This window comes from Equus asinus, chromosome 17, assembly GCF_041296235.1.
Source record: "Equus asinus isolate D_3611 breed Donkey chromosome 17, EquAss-T2T_v2, whole genome shotgun sequence".
Taxonomy (NCBI): Eukaryota; Metazoa; Chordata; class Mammalia; order Perissodactyla; family Equidae; genus Equus; species Equus asinus.
Genome location: NC_091806.1, coordinates 45,943,441 through 45,964,630, shown reverse-complemented (window position 1 = coordinate 45,964,630; position 21,190 = coordinate 45,943,441). Strand labels below are relative to the sequence as shown.

General features: G+C 55.7%; 2 protein-coding genes across 7 annotated transcripts in view; one reads left to right on the top strand and one right to left on the bottom strand.

Moving 5' to 3' along the window:
* The window catches only part of IGHMBP2 (immunoglobulin mu DNA binding protein 2), a 28,322-nt gene extending 22,496 nt beyond the window's left edge, over positions 1–5,826 (bottom strand). For 2 of the 3 annotated variants that reach the window (XM_044761945.2, XM_014861611.3), the window contains exons 1-4: positions 5,637–5,815; positions 3,441–3,610; positions 869–1,061; positions 551–648 (exon numbers count right to left, since the gene is read on the bottom strand). In XM_044761945.2, coding sequence (XP_044617880.1) covers positions 551–648; positions 869–1,061; positions 3,441–3,610; positions 5,637–5,722 — 547 coding nt within the window. In that variant the 5' untranslated portion in view covers positions 5,723–5,815. Of the gene's footprint in view, positions 1–550; positions 649–868; positions 1,062–3,440; positions 3,611–5,636 lie in introns of all 3 variants that reach the window. The other variant, XM_014861610.3, reaches the window with a different exon arrangement.
* Positions 5,827–5,836: 10 nt separating this feature from the next.
* On the top strand, positions 5,837–18,625 carry MRPL21 (mitochondrial ribosomal protein L21). 4 transcript variants are annotated; one of them, XM_070488332.1, is made up of 9 exons: positions 5,837–5,950; positions 9,299–11,095; positions 11,254–11,504; positions 11,757–11,842; positions 13,014–13,177; positions 15,691–15,743; positions 16,045–16,148; positions 16,457–16,668; positions 18,508–18,625. In XM_070488332.1, the coding sequence occupies exons 3-8, from the start codon at positions 11,425–11,427 to the stop codon at positions 16,642–16,644; spliced, it is 675 nt and encodes a 224-aa protein (XP_070344433.1). In that variant the 5' UTR covers positions 5,837–5,950; positions 9,299–11,095; positions 11,254–11,424; the 3' UTR covers positions 16,645–16,668; positions 18,508–18,625. The 4 variants fall into 4 exon arrangements, with proteins under 4 accessions (XP_070344433.1, XP_070344435.1, XP_070344434.1 ...); XM_044761948.2 differs by having other exon boundaries at positions 5,843–5,950; positions 9,299–9,369; XM_070488334.1 differs by lacking the exon at positions 16,457–16,668.
* Positions 18,626–21,190: the final 2,565 nt, after the last annotated feature.

Genomic DNA, 21,190 nt, shown 5'->3' with positions numbered 1-21,190 from the left:
TGCACGGAAGTGGAAAAAACTAGAAGAATGCCCACAAATAGCAGTGAGGCTGACTCTAAATGGGAGGTTTTTCACTGATTTGTTTCCCGTGTTTGTACGCCTCTTTATTTCCAAATTCTCTATAATTAACACATATAACTCTTATAATCAGAAATAAGCTATCTTCAGTTTGAAGGATGCTGAGAAAATAATCAAATGCATTTAGAATTGAGAATCTTCAATCCCCGAAAAAAGCTATGGAGCATAAAGTATGATCAGCTAGCCTCTATTTTCACAGAGCACTGGGCTACGAGAAATGTCCCTACGTTTCAAAGTAAAATATTTAGACATTAGAAACAATGTTACCAACAAGTCAATGAATGAGCCACTCCTTTGACATCTGAGTACAGAAAAGAGTCCAGTTCATTCTAAGAAACTGACACAGAGATAAGAAGGTGGGTTTCTTCTCATAGTACATTCTCAAACTCTTGCTGAAATGGCCCGAGGTCACGCTGTTCCCGAGACTTTCTGTAGTGATTTCAATCAGAAAAGAAAAACCAAAGGTTCTTACCTATTTCGCTGGCGGGACTGGGGGCTGACGCGCCGAAGAGGACCTCTATGAGCGAGGATGCTGGGCCAGAATGGTACTTCCTGAGGGTAATCAGAGCTCTGCCGAGGGAGAAGAGAGTCAGGAGCTCGCTGACAACCAGCAGCTAACTCAGCACCCGAGCCCTGCTCCCACCTCACGCGAGGGGCACGCGAACCACCCAGAAAATGGCGAACCACCCAGAAAATGCGGCCGCTCTCTGCCCAGCGGGGGAAGAGCAGCCGGCGGGAGGGAGCTGCCCTTGAGGAAAGCATCCCACGTGGTTCCCAGGCCCATGCTTACTTCTTCAGTCGCTTATACGTGACGTCATTGGCAAGTTTTAAAAGTCTGTAGGAACTCTCTCGGTCCAAGCTCAGCTGGCAATCATGGGATTCGTCAAAGGCCACCGAGACCGATTTCTGGGTGATGCGGGTCAGGATCCCAGTGGCCAGCTGACTGCCTTCATTAGCAGCATCATACAGACCCACTATATCACCTGCGGAAACAGAGGCTCGGTTACATACAATCCTGGACAAAGTTAAATGTGAATTATTCCACGTACGAGGTCTAGCATACCTCAAATATCAGATCTGTTACTTTCTTTAGAAACGAAATCAGTAGCAGTAAAACAAAATTTTCTTAACACACATCTAATGAAAACTGACTTGAGATCACTGAGCTCAATGAACAGCTTGAGACAATCAGCAGAGTCTGCGCAGCGGTTACGTGCCTCCTCGGCCAGGCACTGGTCTAGGCGCCGGCCCGAGGAGGAATAAAACCCAGGCCCTGCCCTCCCACTGGGGACAGAGGAACAAACACTGCCGTCCGTCAGACGTCCGCGTGGAGGGCTCCGGGGAAGACAAAGCACAGGGCCGGTGGGAGGAGCCAGGCCTCTGTGGGGACCCGTAAGCAGGGTGGGCCCTGAGGTGGGGGCCACGGGCACATCTCAAGGACAATGTTCCAGGAGGAAAGGAATGTCGACAGAGGAGGGCCAGGGAGTGTGTGCTGCCCACTCGGCACAGTGCTCCCCACTCGGTGATGCTGTGCGGTGATTTACCCGGCCACCAGGTGAGTCTGAGGGGTTTCCCCCAACGCAAGGGACAGAGCAGGCAACCCACGCTGGAGCCAATCAGGGTGTCCCAGCCCCCCAGTGACTGGCTCAGGGAGAGCCCCTGAGAGAAGAGACACCCTTGCGTGGGCATGTGGGAAAGAAACCCTCCCTCTTTCCAGCTGACCAGAAACCTGAGAGGACACAGGGGCTAGCACTGCCACCACATGGCGCCTGAGAAGGAAGCCAACCCAAGAGAGGGCAAAGCCAAGAAAGGGAGAGAAGCTGAGTCCTCCCAGCCGCGAAGCCAGCCTGCCGCTATCGCGACCAACGCAACCCTTCCTGCCCAAGCCAGGCTGGCCTGGGTTTCGTCACCTGGAACACAGATATTCGGACCCAACAAGAATCCACTGAGACAAAGCCAGGGCTCCCCCACATCAGCAGCCCCTTCAGTCTGTGTGGGAAAGCACGCGTCACGCCGCAGCCAGGCGCAGCCTCAGCCCCAGGAGATGACTTCTCCTGCACCTGACTCTTTCCTCTGCCCTCTCCCCGACTTTTAAAGACAAAGAGCAGGCTGCGGCCACGCCGCCGGGGCAGAGGTCTGGACCCGTGTGCCGAGACCGCCACGGGGACCCCACCGCACCGTGCCCTCCCCGTGGGCGCCCTGAAGAGGACCTCACATCTCGGAATTTACGTCTGTGAGCTACTGAGCTTTCGAACGGCCCCTCGGAAGATAAAAAGTAAGAGCTCCGCCTGAATCGCAGGAACAGCAGCAGCAGCACACGGAATTTCCAGCTCGATACTTTTCCATTAAAGGCCACTTTCTCCGACTGCCTGTCACTCCTCGATCTCTGAGGTCACTCACTCCACAACGCTACTAACTGAATGCAGATTGTCACCTTTGGTTTCCAGAGTTTACAAGCCCCTGCACAATCAGTCCTGCTCACTGAATCCCAACGGCGAGGCCGAGAGGCAGTGCGGTGACCCCTTAGCCCGGGCTCCAGAGAACGGTCACTTACAAGGAAGCGTGAGACCTCAAACTCTGCTCGGGGAGGACTCGGACCAGCGGCTCCCCTCATCGCTCTCCTCCCATCTGTCTCCAAACCCAGCCAGTGTTCCAACCACTGCGGGGCAAGCATCCAGGAAACCAACAAACTGCCCCACCAAGACGAGGCACAGAGACACATGTAGGGAAAGTCAGCGGGGCTCTCTCCAGGTTTCCAGTCTGAGGTCCGCACAAGCATCCCTGGCATGTGGTCAAGAAGCTGCCTGTAAATGCCCCTCCTTTCCAGCAGGGCGGCCGCAAGCTTAGCTGAAGTGCCTGGACGAGAAAGGTGTGGGATACAGAACTACGCCTGCTGCACCCTGAATGATGGGGACCAGGGCCGCCCAGGAGAAAAATAATGACAGTCATGTGTAACCTTCAGCTTTCCAGGAGCCAAGTTAACAAATGTAAAAGAAACAGCTAAACTGATTTTAATAATAACATATCTCATTACTCAACCCAATATATGAAAAACACTATCACTTCAACATGGGGTCAGTATTCAAAAAAATTACTCTTGAAGGATTTTAACTTCTTTTGTGCTAAATCTTCCAAGTCTGGTGCGTGCCTTACACGTGTAGCCATCACCAGCCACACAACTGCCACTCAGGACAGTGCCCATCTGGGCTACGAAGAGCCACGTAACTGCTGGACTTCTAATTAAGCATTCATCATGGCAACGCTTTCTCCTCCAACCGATCACGCGCAACCCAGTCCTCGCGAGAGTAAAAGACACAGGCTGCAGGCCAGCAATAGTCAATGTACGTCAAACATGCACAGACCGGAAGTAAAGCTGTTACTGGGCAGCACGGCCGAAGACACACATCTCCGGGGCTCAAAGGTGACCAACAGCCGTCCGTACAGCCCAGTGCGCTGGCTGGACACCTGCAGCTTCAGCAGACAGACGCCTCGGCTCTGGAGTTCCTTCAGAGAGATGTTTTCCTGCCAGGACCTGGAAGACACGATATTGAAAGCTTCATGCAGGAGGTATGGAAAAGGGAGAGAAAAGCAGACAGAGATCTGTGCCTGGGCCCTCACTATGACCCAACGAAACTCCCAACCTGCCCCTCTCGAACCTGCCCCTCCCACATCTTCTGGTGCAGTCACGCCACGGCCCTTCTCCCAGGTCCCGAGACAGAACCTAAGGTCTTCTCGACTCTCTCCCCACATCCCAGTTCCACGCGTCACGAAGGCCTCGCAGGCCCCCCATTTTCACCCTCGTGACTCCGCCTCTGCCTCTCACCTCGCTGCCACAGCCTCGGTCCAGGCCCCCATCACTGATCCTCCAGACTATCGAGCCTCCCACCTGCCTGGCTTCGGGGCTCTCCCATCCAGTCATGGGCAGCAGCACCCAAGTAATCCTGCCAAAATGCCCTTCTGTTCGCCTCCCTCACCCGATTTAACTGTGCTGGGGACCCCCTCTGCACACAGGACAGCACACGAGCTCCTTGGTAAGGCATTTCTCAAACTGAGCCCTGTGTGTCTTTTCGTGGGCGCTGACTCTGCATGGGTGCCACGCTGAGCACTTGATTCACAGCAGATCACTTCATTCTCACAGCAGTCCTGTGGGGTGGGAATGACCTATTTCACCGCTGCAGTAACTAAGGCTCAGAGACGTAACCTGCAAAGTTGCACAGCCATAAACAAAGGAACCCAGATTCCAGTAAGGACCGAAACAAGCGGGGCTCTGGCTGGCTCCTTCCTCACAGGCAGGCTGCCCGCCCTCCCAGCGCCTTTGCCAGAAATGCTCCTCTGCAGCCACCTAACTCCTATTTTCCTGCAGTGCCTCCTCCTCCCTGAAGCCACCTCTTTTAGCCGCCCCCCCACCCCAGGGTGAGCCGCCGTCCCTCTGTCTGTCCACGGCGCTGTTCGTACCTGCGCTTGCACAGGTCACGCTGCAAGGGCACTGCCCAAGCTTCTATCCACCCCCCTGCTTGGACTCGGGCTCCGGGCAACCACACAGATCGCCCCCTCCCTCGGGCCTCTGGGGGATGGGTGTGAACATGCACAGGGACAACAAGTGGACAGGCCAGGAGGAGGGTGGACAAAAGTGGATGAGAGTGGACAGGCCAGGACAAGAGCAGACGGGCCAGGACCAGAGTGGATCAGAGTGGATCAGCCAGGACAAAAGTGGACGGGCCAGGATGAGAGTGGATGAGAGTGGATGGACCAGGACCAGAGTGAACGGGCCAGGACAAGGGTGGACAAGAGTGGAGAGGCCAGGAGGAGGGTGGACAAAAGTGGATGAGAGTGGACAGGCCAAGACAAGAGCGGACGGGCCAGGACCAGAGTGGATCAGAGTGGATCAGCCAGGACAAAAGTGGACGGGCCAGGATGAGAGTGGATGAGAGTGGATGGACCAGGACCAGAGTGGATGGGCCAAGACAAGGGTGGACAAGAGTGGACAGGCCAGGAAGAGAGTGGATGGGCCAGGACCAGAGTGGAAGAGAGTGGACAAGGGTGGAGAAGAGTGGATGAGCCAGGATGAGAGTGGACGAGAGTGGACAGGCCAGGAGAAGGGTGGACGAGCGTGGACGGGCTGGGACGAGAGTGGATGAGCCAGGACCAGAGTAGAAGAGAGTGGACAAGGGTGGAGGAGAGTGGATGAGCCAGGACGAGAGGGACAGGCCAGGAGAAGGGTGGACGAGAGTGGACCAGAGTGGACCGGCCTGGACAAGCGTGGACCAGAGTGGACGGACCGGGACGAGAGTGGACCAGAGTGGACGGGCCGGGACCAGAATGGACGGGCCGGGACGAAGCTGGAGGCCCGCGGGGACGCGACCGGGCAGACAGGCGGGCCCGCGCGAACGTGCAGGGGGCACTCTGGGAGAGGAAAGAAGGGGCTCCCAGGGTCCAAACCGGAGCGGGCTGCCGGGAGCGGACGCGATGTCCATACCCGAGGCGGCTGCTGGGGCCGAACCCTCGGAGGCCCGCCCGGGGCCGAGCGCGACGGGGCTGGGGCCCGGCCGCCGCCGTACCTGCGCTCCTCCACCTCCGCGTCCCTCTCAAGCTCCAGCAGGTCCAGCTGCCTGGCCACGAAGCTCTCCACGGCCGCCGCTGCCATGGCCGCCACCTGGCCCGGCCCGGAGCCGCCGAGGTCCCGCCGCTGCGCGGGCGCTGTTCGCCGCCGGGCGCGGTGCGTCGACGCACCAGGTTCGCGCCGCTTCCGCTTCCGGCCGAGGCTGCGGGAAGATGGCGGCGGCCGTGGCGGCCTGGGCCCTGCCGGTCACCTTCGGGCGTGTGGTGTCCGCGTGCAGCCGCAGCATCCGCAGACCGCCGGGGCCCGGAGCAGGTGAGAGCCACGGGTGTGTCTGTGTCCGGCCTGTTGCCTTCGGGGCTGATCGCCCTTGTTGATGCGCTGAATACAGCACGGGCTTTGGAGTCGGGGGCACCTGGGTTCAAATCCTGGTTCCTTTAGGTTAGTAGCTTAAATACGGACGATAGCTCTTCAACTTTTGAATATGCTCTGTGTTATCGGGGAAGCAAACTGAGGCTCAGAGAGGTTGACTAACTTGCCAGAGTCACCCAGCAGGGAAGTGCGACAGGAGTGATTCAAACAACTCGGTCCGGCTCCAAAACCTGTGCCTTACCATTGCCCCCAGGCTTCGAGCCACTTTCTAAGCCTCATTGTCGTCATCTGGAAAATGGTGGTGAATGTCCTCGCCTAAACTTAACCCATTCGGCAAAAACCAACAACTGTCTTTTAGGCCCTGAGTTGTTATGAGGCCCGAAAAGGGTTATGTTCATCAAAAACATAACCTTTATGCCAAAAATGTAACCATCTGCCTAAAAACAGTCCGAGTGTGTGTTTGTGTGCATGAGTGCTTATATATGGTTTTAAATTGGGTTAGATGTGTATTTGATGATGTTAAAATTTTCCCTGTTTTAGGTAATATGATAGTGTCGTCGTTATGTTGGGTGTTTTTGAACAAATACTTACCTGTCATAGAAGTATACTGGCATCTTTACTGATGAAACAGTATATGATTTGCTTTAAAATAACGGCAGAGTTGAGCCAGAGGCAGTGGAAATCGAACAAGACTGGTCGCGGGTTGGTAACTGTTGAATCCAGAGACAGAACTTTGAGGGCTCAGGACTCGCTATTCTCTTCTCTTCGCTTTTGTATGATTGACATTTTCCATAATAAAACTTGAGTTTAAGTAGCAGGGAAGTTTTTACAAAAGCAGTAGGACTCACTCTGTTCTGCTGACGTGAAACCGCCTCTCGAAGGCGGTGTTCCATCCCAGACTCCAGCTGTGTAAGAGAGAAACACAGAGGAGGTGTCTCGAGTACAGAGAAGGTGACCAAAATGGTGAGCAGATGGGGCCTTGAGGAGTGAGTGAAGGAATTGGGATGAGAAGAGGCAGTCACAGCCCTGAGACTCTGAACGACGGTCCGTGGAGAGGAGGGAGCATGTCTGTGCCCTGTGGGGTCCAGGGCTGGGCAGAGACCGTGGGCGAGAGGTGCAGGGAAGCAGGGCGGATGCAGAAACTGATGGAGCTTCTAGCGGTGGGACGGCTTCCAGGAAAGTGCAGAGTTCCCAGTCGTGGAGTGTCCAGGGGGCTTCATTCAAGGATGGAGCAGAGTAGATTTCATTCATTATTCGCCATTTATTGAGTATCTGGTAGGTGTCAAACACTGGTCCAGGGGTGGGGATGCATCAGGAATAAACATAAAACAATAGTCCCCAGCGTCCTGATGGGAGAAGGAGTCTGCGGAGAGACAGCAATTTTTAAAAATAAGCACATGACATAGCGTGTTGAGCTAATGGGTCTTATGGAGAAAACTAAGGCGTGAGTCGGGAGGGAGGGGTTCGGTTTTAAATAGGATAGTGGGGAAGGTGTCCCGGCTGAGATGGTGTTTGAATAGAGACCCAGAGGAAATGAGGGAACTAGCCTTGCGGATCCCAGAGGGGCAAGGGAGGTTCTGGGGGAGGAGCCGGCAGGGCACAGGCCAGTAGGCAGGCACGTGTGCCTGGCGTGTTCCAGGAATAGCGAAGAAGCCAGAGTGAACGGGGGAAGCGCTTGAGAAATGGGCTCCAAGTGACAGAGGGTCACACCGCCTGCCACCCTGTTGGCCACTGGAGGGGCTTCGAATTTTTCCCTGAATGGAAGGGGAAGCTCTTGGAGACTTCAGCAAGATAGCGACATGATCTAAGTCTAAACACGGTCACTCTAGCCGCTGTGCAGAGAAGGGAGACGAGAGGGGGAGGGAGGTGTTCATCATCATCCAGGCAAGAGGTGGTGGTGGCTCGGATGATTCAAGTGGTTGGAGCCTGGATCTCTTGAATTGAGCCAAGAGGGCTTGCTGATAGGTGGCTCAGATGTGGGAGGGAGAAGGGTCAAAAATGACCGAGCCTTTTGGCCAGAGCAGCTGGAGGATGCCGTCGCCCTTACGTGAGGTGGCGGGAGTCTGGGAGAATCGGGCGTGAGGGGGCGGTCAGGAGCCTTGTTCGGTTCTGAAATGCCGTTAGACGTGCACGTGGCCATGGCAGTGGACAGGCGGCTGTCCAGGCCCGGGCTACAGGGTAAACCCGGGAGTCAGCGGCACAGTGATCCTTAAATCCAGTCGACTAAAGCCATCACCAGAGGAATGGCCACAGATGAAGCAGAGGGGAGGTCCAGGGTCCGAACCCCGGGCACCGCACCATGGTGGGGAGCTGAGAAACCAGCCAGGGAGAAGAACAGGGAGCGGCTGCTGATGGGTGAGGTTTGAAGGGTGAATTTGTGGTATGCAAATTATAGCTCAGTTTAAAAAAAAAAACAATAGTTACAGAGAAATGTGTCCTCTGCTTTCTTCCCTAAGCACGGTGAGTTTTGTGCCTGAGCCCTGCCCGCCTCTGTAGACTGCGAGGGCCTCTGTCTCTCTGTGCGTTAGTTGTCTACTGCTGTGTAACAGATTGCCCCACAGCTTAGCCGCTTCATGTGACTAACTTTTATCCCACACCATTCCTGATGGTTGGGAGTGCAGGAGGGGCTCAGCGGGCCTTCTGCCTCCTGTCTTTCCATCTCTCGCCGGATTGGAGTCACGCTGTCAGCTGGGGCCGCACTTCCCTCGAGGCTCCAAGAGGCTGGAGAGTCTGCTGCCCGGCTCGCCGCCCCGGCTGTGGGCAGGCAGCCACAGCTCCTCCCCACGCAGTCGTCTCCATGGTTGCTCACAGCCTCTACAGCCAGAGATGAAAGAGTGCACAGCCAGGGGGAGCCACAGTCTCTCCTAGTCTCGCCTCGGGAGCCGTTCCATCGCTCTGTCACACGGCGCTGGTCACAGAAGCCAGCTCCACGTGGGGCGACAGCACAGGGGCAAGGATGCCCCGAGGTGGGCTCACGGGGTCATCTTGATGGTTTCTGCACACGGGCACAGCAGGACCTGAGCCTGCTGGGCGCTTGGTGGTCAAGGAGTGGGTTCTCGGGGGTGATTCGGTTTGAGGCTCTCAGGAGGAGGGTGATGAGTGCATCTGCAAGCTCATAGTAACAACAAGTAGCTATAAACTATGCTCTTTTCTTTTTGTTCACTTACTTTCCTGTAGACAAGTCGTGATGCGGTTTAAACTGTCGCCAGTGACAGCAGCTGGCGTTCAGCATCGTGACGGGCGGTGTGCGTTTCGTGTTGGTAACCACCCGTGTCTCTCTTCCTCCCTCAGCTTCCCTGTGGTCTGCTCCTCGGAGGTTCCGTTCGCAGATCGCTTCATCTCCGCAAGGGTAATATCAAAATGTGGGTCTTGGTGACTCTCCTCCCTTCATTTGTAGGACTGTCTTTCTAAAGTCAAACTTGATACGTTGGGGTTTTCAGGAATGTTTAAATTTTCCCTTAACTTTTTTGACAGTATTTTTCTCAGACCCTAAATGTGGGAGAACTCCCAGAGTCCACACAGGAAGGGGTTCCTGGGCCTGCCGTAGCTGTGTGTTATTAAGGAAAAGCTTTCACCTCCCACTGAGAGATTTCTAACTGGGTGGCTGAATCGCAGGCAGTCTATGTCAGAATCTCTAGGAGGAACTTACGTAATTTGGAAAAGCATCTTCAGTGTTAAAATTCTATGCTTAGGAAAACACTTTTTATATTAACATACATTACAGAAAATAAATGACAAAGTCACACTCGCTGGTAGGAATAAACGGGAGCCACACAGGGAAGCCCCTCGGGGTCTATCCCAGCCCCTTGCAGCCTGGGGACCCGGAGCTAGTGGTCCACTCTGAGCTTTGTGTCTCTTCTGCAAAATGCAAGTGGTGTTAGTACCTACCTCACTCGGTTTCTGTGAGAATAGTCATTTTCTACGTTGTAGAAGGTAAGTTTCTGCATTTGAAGCGCTCAGAGCAGTGCCTGGCATGGAGCCAGCACTCAGAAAATGCTGGGGCTGCTGCCATCACTGTGCCAGAGACTCAGCCGGGGGAGACCCCCGGGGTCTTGTTTGTGTCTGAAAAGAAGTTAAAAAGCCGAAGCAGGATGTGGGGAGAGACCCTGACTGGGCATTTGAGTGAATCTGGCTTTTTCCCTGTCGCCTCGATGAAGGCCACTGCCTTCCCGCCAGGCCCCAGGTTTCCAGCCTTCGTTCCTCTCACAGTCTTCAGTGGGGCCCTCCCAAACAGGCCAAGAGGCGGAGGTCCCGCGGGCAGACGGCTCCGAGGGGAGACACCAGCCCTACCACTCCTCCGTCCTTCGGGGCCATCTCGGCCGCAGAGTGTGGCGTTCATGCTCCCGGGTGTTCTGAGCTTAGCACGGTGGGGGAGCTCAGTTCACTATTTTGGCCAATTAATGCCTAAGGGCCAGTGAGCTCCAGCGGGGAGAGCGTTCACCCGTTGCACGGGTTTGCGTGGAGCACCTTTGGGCGCCGCTGGCAGAGACGCCGGGGCCTGTGCTGGAAGCCAGCTGTTTTTCCCTGTGGAGCAACTTCCTTTTCCTCATGCAGCCCTGGAGCAGAGAGACTAGAACTTCACTTTCTGGTGGCAAACAGCACCAAGAGCTTAAAACCCTTCTGAATGATTTGATTTGGCTCTGCCAGCCTCTCCCCTCTCTGTGGACTTGAGGAATTCGAGGCAAAAATAGGTGTGGAAGTTAGGGAGACCCCCTCCTCCTTTCACTTCGAAGCTCCCCTCCTTGTTGTCCCCCTCCCCTCCCCGCACGCCCCACTCGATTGCCCCAGGCAGAGGGCAGACAGGTGGCCCCAGCACAGGACAGACTCGTGGTAACAGTGCTCCCGAGCACTGCCTGCATCTCCACTCTGCCGCGTCTCGCCGGGCCCATCATCCCCTCTGATCCCCACAGCCTTGCAGGCAGGCACTTTTATTGCCATTTCTCAGTTAAAGACAGCAGGCCGCGGAGAAGCCACATGCTTGCCGAGGTCACGTTCGTCTTCGGTGGCAGAGCTGGGCTTCAGACCCAGCCTGCCCGCCTCCTGTCTGGACTGGTGGAAGAGGCGGCAGCTGCCCGGTGGGACTCAGAGGTGGGCTGAGCGGCTGAGGGAGAGCGAGGGAGGTGGTCGCATCCAAGCAGCTGCAGGCAGGGATTGGAGGTCCATGAGGGCCCTTGGATGCCGGGTGAGGCATGGGGCCGAGCTTGGGGGGCAAGAATGGTTTCTTGTCCCCGCATTGTGTCTTGTAGGGAACTAGGGAGAAGGGGGCAGCGTTTCAGCCTGGACCTCTGAGAGAACATGTGTCCTGAGGGCACCAAGAGGGCGCAGCCTTCCTCGGTGGGCCACCCTCCCAGGATGGAGTTATTCCAGGGAGGGGCCCTTCTGGAACAGAGTGCTTAGGTTTCCTGTTCGATCATTGAATGATGAGCCATTCGTCCTTGAAGTGCATGGCCCTTCTAGAAGGATATGTGGGAGCCTGTCCTCAGGATGACGCCAAAGGGTGGGTCTGTGCTAAGGAGGCATGCCACGCCGCACATGCTCGCCCCCTCCCACATCCAGGGCTCCCGGGGCTGTGGGGGCGCGGCTCGCTCTGGCTGCAGGGGCCGCCCCAGCCAGTGACGTGAGCATCCGAGACGTGAACTAGGGACGTCATAGGTCCTTGTCCACCTAGTGTTTTGCGCACAGCTGCTTAGAGATTTTGAACTGCTGTTTCACATGTGTGTAACATGCATCTATAAAATATTTTTTACAGATATGTTCCTAAAACATCACTGAGTTCACCACCTTGGCCAGAAACTGTCCTGCCAGAGCCAGCTGAGGAGACCAGACACCATGCAGGTAAAAGAGGCGGGAGCTCAAGGCCACTCTGGGAAACGGCCCAGCGGGAACCTGAGGTCCATTTTCTGCTACGCAACAGCAGAATGCAAAGCCTCATTCGTTGAGCGGATACTCCTGGAGCACCAGCCGTGTTCGGGCGGGTCGCGTGAGGGATGGAGGGGGCCGTCGGTCCGTCTGTCTTCACTGTTGGGAGAAATGTGGGTTGAGGGAACGACTTCCCTCCAGTCAGAAGAATGATACGCACGATAATCAGTGGGGCCGGTGCTGTCCAGGTGTTGGAGAAGCCATCCGGGTGTCAGGAAGCGTGTCACCTGCACCACGGGTGGTGAGGACGGACAGTGTGGCCGGCCACCACAGCCACCCTCACATGAGGGAGAGCAGGATCCTCGGTTTTCGAAAAAAATGCTGGGGATCTGAATTCCCGTGCGGGCCCTCCCAGCATTAGAGCAGTTTCAGACGCCGTGCGAGATCACCAGACCAGGCTGCAGGCTGGGGCTGCCTGCTTGCAGGCGCGCTCTGGTCCTGACTGCAGGGCAGGAACTGGATCGTATTCATGCCTGGGCGCCCAGCCCCAGACGAGGCCGGTGGGTCAGTGACCAGTAGATGCTGTTGTGACAGTGACAGAGCAGGTGGAAGGGCTTGTGACCTGTCAGGCAGTGACCACAGACACGGGAAGCAAGGAGCCAGAATCCAGCACCCCAGGGTGTAATTCAGGTTTCCTTGCTGGCAAAAGGGGCTCTGCTCTCCCTTCCTGGGGTTTGCACACCCCCAGGCCCCTGGCTCTTTCTCAGCACTGTCTGGGAATCCAGCACCGTGACAGTTTTCCACCCCAGCATCGGAGAGAACGAGCCAGGCATGCTGAGGGCCGGGCCAGAGACTCTCAGGGCAGGGAGCATTCTCTGACCTCCAGGGACCCTCCATCTGTAAAGCCCCATGTGTGCACATGCGGAGGGGCCGGTGCTCCTGGTGCCAGGGCGTGCAGTGGGGAGAGCGAGGGCACAGCCACCAGCAGTGAGCTCACCCCACAGGAGGGGTGGCTGCGACGCCTGCCCTGTGCCACTCCACGGGAGCTCATGTCACCTGCTGCGACCTCAGAAGCAGGCCGTGGTTAATATAGTGGAGTCCCTGCAGCCTCTGCAGTGGTGAGTAACCGGCTGCCCTCTCCCCACAGAGGTCGTGGGGAAGGTCAACGAGCTGATCGCCACGGGCCAGTATGGCCGGCTCTTTGCCGTGGTGCACTTCGCCAGCCACCAGTGGAAGGTGACCTCTGAGGACCTGATTCTGATTGAAAATGAGTTAGACGTTGCGTGCGGAGAGAGGATTCGGCTGGAGAAGGTGAGACTGTGGGCTCCCTTGTGCATTCGGGGACTTGGTCACCACGTGTGCAGTCCCTGCTCCCCGGGGTTCGTCACCAGGGAGGTTTCCTCAAGTCGGGGGGAGGCTGACAGTGGTCAGAGCCAAGGGAGGGGGAGCGAGAGGCCGGCCTCCTCCCCCAGGAGTGCGGCACAGGCCCGGCGGGTGATGTGGGCAGAGCCCTCCCTCGAGGGTTCCTCCTCCCGGGAGACGGTCAGTGTATCTGCCGATTGTCTCACATCTCCCGAACGTAGTCCTGTAGAAAAGTATTTGATCTCAGATACACTAAAAGTCCCAGCCAAGGATGGAAAGAGTTTTCAAGCCCATATTTTTTTCTTTTTTAAAGATTGGCACCTGAGCTAACAACTGTTGCCAATCTTTTTTTTTTTTTCCTTTCTGCTTTTTCTCCCCAAATCCCCCTAGTGCATAGTTGTATATTTTAGTTGTGGGTCCTTCTAGTTGTGGCATGTGGGACGCCGCCTCAGCACGACCTGACAAGCGGTGCCATGTGCAGGCCCAGGATCCAAACCAGCGAAACCCTGGGCCGCTGCAGCAGAGCGTGCAAACTTAACCACTCAGCCACGGGGCTGGCCCCGTCAAGCCCATATTTGTGGGGAAGAAAAAAATGCTCAGTTCTGGCTAGAACACCACTGTGACGTTAGATTTGATGGCCACCTCGGCTTTAGACGGTAAGGACTGGTTCGGAGGCATTTCCCTGGGCACCGATGTATCTTCCTGGCCCTTCTCAACCGATGGCCTGTCTGTTGAGCTCAGCATTTCCACCCGTCGGTTATGATTCTGTTTGCTGCGTTTAGGGGATCTATTTGTTTTTGTCTATTCCACATATAGAACTATATATAAAACATTAAGCTCTCTGGGGCCAGCCCGGTGGTGCAGCAGTTAAGTGCGCACATTCCGCTTCAGTGGCCCAGGGTTCGCCAGTTCGGATCCCGGGTGCGGACATGGCACCACTTGGCAAGCCATGCTGTGGTAGGCGTCCCACATATAAAGTAGAGGAGGATGGGCACGGATGTTAGCTCAGGGCCAGTCTTCCTCAGCAAGAAGAGGAGGCTTGGCAGCAGATGTTAGCTCAGGGCTAACCTTCCTCAAAAAAAACATATATATATAAGCTCTCTGTATGTACTTAACTGTTAATATAGGATGTACTCAACTGTTAATATAATGTAATATATGTGATTTTCCTTGTTAAGTGAAACTCCTCCTTCCTTTGTGATGACAGAGTTTTTGCGTATTTACACCAAGGAGAGCATTAAACTCTCTTTCTTGGATGGTCTTCTCACAGCCTGCGGCCTGAGCACAGCCGCTTAGCTCAGAGCTGGACTAGTTAAACAATAGGACGTGTGCAGCCAGCAAAGCTCGCTTCTCCGTGACGTCAGTGACTGTCATGAGCTCGTGAGCAAGAGCACATTTAATGTCTGAAATAAGTAGGAGACTTCAGGAGTGTAGCTGCAAAGATTTCTAAAAAGACATCATTTTGAAACATTTCACATTAAAAAAAAAACGTTATAGAAAGCCCCACTTAATACCAACTGTTTTTCATAACTTAGGAAATCCGGTGGAGAGAGCACGCTGCTCTGACAAGTGTTTTATTGTCTGCCGTCCACTGGTGTGATCATGAAATAGGCTTTGTCTTTAATCATTTAAGTTTAGTCTGATTGGATTTTTTTCTTAGGAGTAAAATTTAAGGGTCTTCCAACATCTGATAAAAACCCCGTTGCACTTGGAAGGTGAAGATGTCTCCTTGTGAGGCCACACTTCACGTCCCAATTTCCCTGACTCCAAGAACGTTTGCCTGACTGTACGGAATTTTGCAGTCATTAGAAGTTATTGAAAGAATACCTGGAACCTAATCTTTGCACTATTAGCAGTGCTGTGAACAGCTTCAAAAGGCAACAGAGTATGATCTGTGCGTTTTTTCCCTGTATATGTTATACTTCAATAAAAAGTTTAAAAAAGGCCAGCCCCAGTGGCCTAGTGGTTAAGTTTGGTGCGTTCCACTTCGGCGACCAAGGTTCAGTTCCTGAGTGCAGACCTACACCACTCGTCTGTCAGTAGCCATGCAGTGGTGGCAGCTCATGAACAAAAAGAGGAAGTGGACAGTGGATGTTAGCTTAGGGCAAATCTTCCTTAGCAAAAGAAAAGTGTAAAAAGAGAAAAGAAGCCACCATTTCTGTAGGATTTTAACGCACTTATCTGGATGTGTGGTCACCACAACGAGTAATCAGTTTATACCTGCCTTGCCGCCAACAGGCTGGGACATATCCATAAGATGGCCCCAGGGCTGTCGCACACCCCCACATTGTCAGCTTGCGTCCCCACTTCTTTATAGTTAAGGGAAGAATTAGATAGCAGATCAAGTCCGTATCTCAATTACAGGTACCGATATCTTTCTCATTTCCCAGTGCATTCTTGTCACTACCTCTTCTGGCGACTTTTCAATTACGTGTTGGTAATGCACCTGTTTCATTTTCCAGGTCCTGCTGGTTGGGGCTGACAACTTCACGTTACTTGGCAAGCCCCTCCTTGGGTAAGTTGCTCTCAGATGCTGGGCTCTGGAGGGCGCAGGCAGCGAGGCAGGCGGAGAGCCTCACACCAAATCGTTGGTCTGTTAGTAGTTCATTACAGTGTGGCCTTTAAGATTTGTTAACAGACTACACCGTTCTTTATTATGCTGCCTTGTCACTTTCAAAATGTCTACAGGGAGGGCGTGTTACTTTTATAATCAGAAAAGAAGGTAAACCTTCATTTTAGAAATTCTTACATAAAGTCTCAGTAAAGCTGAAAAATAATCAAGAAGGTATATCATTGTTTCTTTTCCTCCTTTTTAGAAAGGATCTTGTTCGAGTAGAAGCCACAGTCATTGAAAAGACAGAATCATGGCCAAAAATCAATATGAAATTTAAGAAGAGGAAAAACTACAAGAAGAAAAAAAGTAAGTGACAGAAAGCATTAACTGGCCCGGAGTGTTCGAGTCTTGCTGTGGGTGTGACCCATGCGTCCTGCTGCTGGGCTGGCTCGGGCCGGGCGCCTCTCTGCCTGGCACCACTGGGGGCACGGTGGCCACAAAGACCATTGAGAGAGCTCTGCCCCGGTCTGCAGGGTGTGACGGGGGCAGGAAGAGGTCCTTCTGAACCAACCCAGGGGTTGTGGAGGGAAAGGGCCCTGGGAGCCCTCAGACACTGCCACCGGACGTGACCTGGCCAGTCATTGCGGCGAGGTGAACATTTGCCCTCCCTGCAGCCAGGCACAGCACGGGCCACAAGACACGTATGGAGACGTCAGTGGCACCCTCGTTCATGCTGGAAAACACCAGAAGCCCCGTCCGTGTCCACCACAGGGACTGGACAGATATGTGGAGGGGTGCTCTCAGAGGAGTAGTATCTGGGGGCGGGGAAGGACTCTTCCTTCACAACCGGAAGGAGCCTTAGGTCCCGGCAGGGCGACGCCTGCAGGTGAGCAGACTCAGCCTTGCACTTCCGGGCCCACGTGGTCCTCGTACATTATATATGCTCATCTGTGTGCACAGAACATTTCCCACGGCAGCACAGCAGTGCACAGGCTATGGTGGTGGTGGTTGTCTGGAGGGGGCAGGAGAGGGGCTCCGGTGGATGCAGAGGCTCTGTCGCATCCTTTCAGGTGCATGTGGCGGCTTGCCCCAGCTTGTCATGCTGTTGGCCTTCTGATGGCTCGTGTTGGTCCACGCGTTCTTTCCTGTTACAAGGGTTACATTAAAATCCACCACGTGGGCTGTGAAATAGAAGCGGGAGGGCACAGCATCCTTTGAAGGTGATTAGAGGTGGCGGCAGGAAGGGGGTGAGGTCAGGAGGGGCTGGTCCCTTTTAAGTGGCCGGAGGTGGAGGAGGGGCACTCCTGAAGCCTGGAAGAAGCGAGACGTGGGCGAGGAGGAGAAAGAGAAAGGCAGTCTGGAGAGGTCCAGGGAGACCCAAGGGCGCATGGCCGCTGGGCGCGAGGGGTGTGTTGGTTGTCCGAGGCGTCTGGATGCTCTGAGCCCCCAGGAGGCGCGTGGGCTCTGGGGCACAGGTGGGGAGAGGCCTCGGACGGGCAGGCCCCCATCCTGGCTCCGGTGAGATGAAGGGGCACCCAGTGCGGCTGGGTTTAAAAGGTGGGTAACAAGGCCAGGAGCCAGTGGGAAGGAGAGGAAGCCCAGCGTGCTGTGTGGACACAGATGTGGACAGAGGGGCTGTGGGCGGCACGGAGCGGAGCCATAGCAGCAGCCAGTCTGAGGGGTGGTCTTGCCCGTGGGTGTCCTCCCAGGAGGGCGCACAGGCAGTGGCCTTGTTGACAAGCGCGTGAGGGGGCGGAGCGGCTGGGTGTGAGCTCCCAGCCGGTTAGCGGGAAGTGAGAGGAAGCTCCCCTGAGTGGCGTTTTGCATCCCGAGGAAGGAGTGTTGGGCTGACAGCCCCTGGGTGGGTGGGGATCAAGGTGAGCGGTCTCGGAGGGAGGGAGATGTGAGTTCCTCCGCCCTCCCTCTCGGATGGGTGCTGGGCTCCGCGCCTCCGGGACGAGGGCAGTGGGGCACGTGGGCGGTGGGGAGGAAGCCCTGGGCAGGTCTCGGTCCAGCCGGCGCTGCCCACTTCTGCCGTCCTGTGCTGGAGGGAGCCCGGCCGAGGCCTGGCCTGCGCGCTCCGGTTCTCCTGGAGCCGTCACGTTCCCTTCCTTGATTCCGATCCCCGGCCGCCAGCACTGCCTGCGTGCTCCACAAGCAGGACAGGGCTGTCCTCGCAGGAGCCTACCCCAGAAGTCACAGTCCCCACGAGGCGGCCCGCAGGCTGGAGAGTCTGCGGCACTCACATCCTCGGGTACAGCAGTGACCGCTGGCCTGAGCTGCCGCTCACGGGGAGGGATTGCCACATCCCTGAGGCAGGGGTGCAGCCTTACCCAGATGCAGGTCAGCAGGAGCCTCGAGGGCAGCGAGACGGGCCGGCCACCCCGCTGCAGTCCAGGGGGCTTGTGGTGTGCATGCCGGGGCGGGGGGAAAGGCTGGGGCCGCCGCAGGGGCTCTCCTGGCCACCAGGCTTCTGGGGGTCACAGCCTCTGCAGCTCCGGACGGGCTCACAGAGCCAGTGGGGGACACAGTGCAGCCCATGAAGTCCTCGGGGCACGTGGCCAGCAGGGCCCATGCGGGCTGTGGGCTGTCACCTGGTGCCACCTGGGGGGGGCTGGTATGCGGCAGAGCCCTCGTGGAAGGAGCGGGCGGCAGGGCTCCCGTAGCTCACTAACAGCATCCGAGTTTGTGGTCCAGCTGTGACCATGTTCTCGCTCTGTTCCAGTTATTGTGAGCCCGCAGACTGTCCTCCGGATAAACACCATTGAGATTGCGCCCAGCTTGTGTTGATCGTCCTGCTGATGGTCACAGAAATGTAGAAATAAACTCCTGTTTTCTGAGGAGACTGCGTGTCTGTGTTCACATGGGAAAAGCTCTGCGTCCTGTTCTCGATGGTTCTCCCTTGAGCGCCGGGTCTGTGAGCTGCTTCTCAGTAAGCGGCAGCCTCCCTGAGCCAGAGCAGCCCGGAAGTCGGGAGGAATTACAGGCGGCCCTCCTGGGGCTGGAGCCGGGGTGCTTGTGTAAGAGACTAGCGGGTGTTCTTGGCCGCCCTCCACCCGCACCGCAGGCAGCAGGCCGAAGGGTGGGGATGCAGCTGGGCCCCGGGCCCACGCCAAGAGACACAGGCTGGACTCCCCCTCTGGGCCAGATGGACGAAACACCAGCCAGCTCCATCTCGGAGTAATCCCGCATACCTGTTTCTGGCGATGTTCTTTTTTTAAAAGCTGGTATTCAAACCGGGCAGGCAGCTAATGCAGGTACAAAAGGAAAGGTCCCCAACCCGGAGTGGCCAAGGAACGCAGGGAAGGACTCAGGGGAGCGGGCATGGGGCAGGTGGGGCTCTCAGGTTCCCCAGGGCCCTGGTTCAGAGTCCTTCACAGAGGCGGGGACTTCCTCCATGTGACTTCCTTCAAGGGACATCGCAATAAAACCTTTTAACAAACCGGAGTAAATACTTTCTTCTGCATGATTCCTTTGGGAATCTTCCCTGTTGTGCAGAAACAAGAAAGGAAGGCAGGGCTGCGCCAGGAGGCCTCGCCCATCCCCCCATCAGTCATCCCCATTTCAGGTACCCTGGCCCCCTGGGGGGATGCTGGCCAGCCCATGGGGCGCACTCTCCACCTGCAGTGCCCTCCGTGTACAGCAGGGGGCAGCCGTTGTGCTGGACGAGGGGGTCTGGAGTCAGGCCCTTGCAGCTCCCGCGGTGGTTGCTGGTTCCTGTGTTGGTTGCAGGCTGCGGTGATGCTGGGGTTGGTGGGGTGGTGGGACCCAACCTCGGAATGTGGCGTGCTGTCCCTCAGTGCTGCCACCTCGGGAATTTTTGGTGGCTTTCTACATGCTGAGGCTCCCGCCAGCTGCTCTATCTGAGACTGACACCTCCAGGGGCCTGGTACCTGGTGTTCTCTTGGGGGTCTCTCCCTGCCAGCCTGGTGCCGTCTTGTGTGGTCATTGTTCCACATGCAGGCTGTGAAACATGCAAGACAGGACTGACCTCGCACGTTCTTTGACGTGCGCACGTCCATGTGCTGAAATCTAGGGCAGGTCCTGAGGTCGTCCGCTGTGTCAGGCACTGCCGCCTAGTGCTCGTGTGGGTTCTGGAGCCGGACAGCCAGGTGGGAGCCCCAGACCCACCCCCAACAAGCCCCGTGTGTGGTCTCGGGGAAATTACCCAGTCCCTGGGCCTCAACCTCCTCATACGTCAAATGGGAGTGATGCCAGGATCCACCCTGCTGGACCAACGTGAGGACTCAGGACACCAGTAATTGCTCAGTCAACATTCGCCATTTGTAGGAACAGGCAGAGCCACCAAGCGGGGCGCTGGTGATGTGCCTACAGAGCATTCCTATTGGTATTGAACTGGCGAAAGTTTACTCCCTTTAAAAACTGGACTAGGGGCCAGCCCAGTGGCGCAGCGGTTAAGTGTGCACGTTCCGCTTCAGCAGCCCAGAGTTCACTGGTTCGGATCCCGGGTGCAGACATGGCACCACTTGGCAAGCCATGCTGTGGTAGGTGTCCCACATATAAAGCGGAAGAAGATGGGCATGGATGTTAGCTCAGGGCCAGTCCTCCTCAGCAAAAAGGGGAGGATTGGCAGCAGATGTTAGCTCAGGGCTAATCTTCCTCAAAAAAAAAAAAAAAACGGACTAGGCTTGGTTCACAATAGCCAAAGGCAGAAAGTACTGAGTGTCCATCAAGAGGTGGACGAATAAATAAATGTACCCTGACCACATGATGGCACGTCATTCAGCGAGAAGGAATGAAGCATGGCCACATGTCGTGTTCACCGCGAGACAGGTGCACCTTGAACACACTCTGGTAAGTAACAGGAGCCAGACACAAAAGGACAAATACCGTCTGATTCCACTGCTACGAAATACCTACAATTGGCAAATTCATAGACACAAGCATGAAAGCTTACCGGAGGCTGGGAGCCCGGGAACACGAAGTTCTTGCTTAATGGGTATGGGGTTGCTGTTTGAGGTCATGAGAAAGTCTGGAAGTAGATGGTGGGGATGGTTGCACAACATTGTGAATGTCCTCAATGCCGCTGAATTGTCACTTAAAAATGGTTGAGGTGGTAAATTGTTATGTGTATATTTTACCATGATAAAAAAAATAGAAAAAAAACTGGACTAGGTTAACGATGTCACTTGACTTTAAAAAAAGGCAGAAAACAGATCCAGGTAACTCTCTGCAGAGGGTGCATGTTCCCTGGCAGGTTCTTCCTGACGCAGCTGTTCTGGGCGAGAGGTCACAGCCACGCTGCGGGTCAGCTCGGGGTGGGGAGGAGGCTCTGGCCCACACCACCCCCCGCTGTCTCTCATGCTGGCTGCCGGCTGGGTGCGCCCGGGCCAGGATTCTCTGTTCCCTTTTCTGCAGGAACGCTTGGCTGCTCAGTGAGCAGCGTG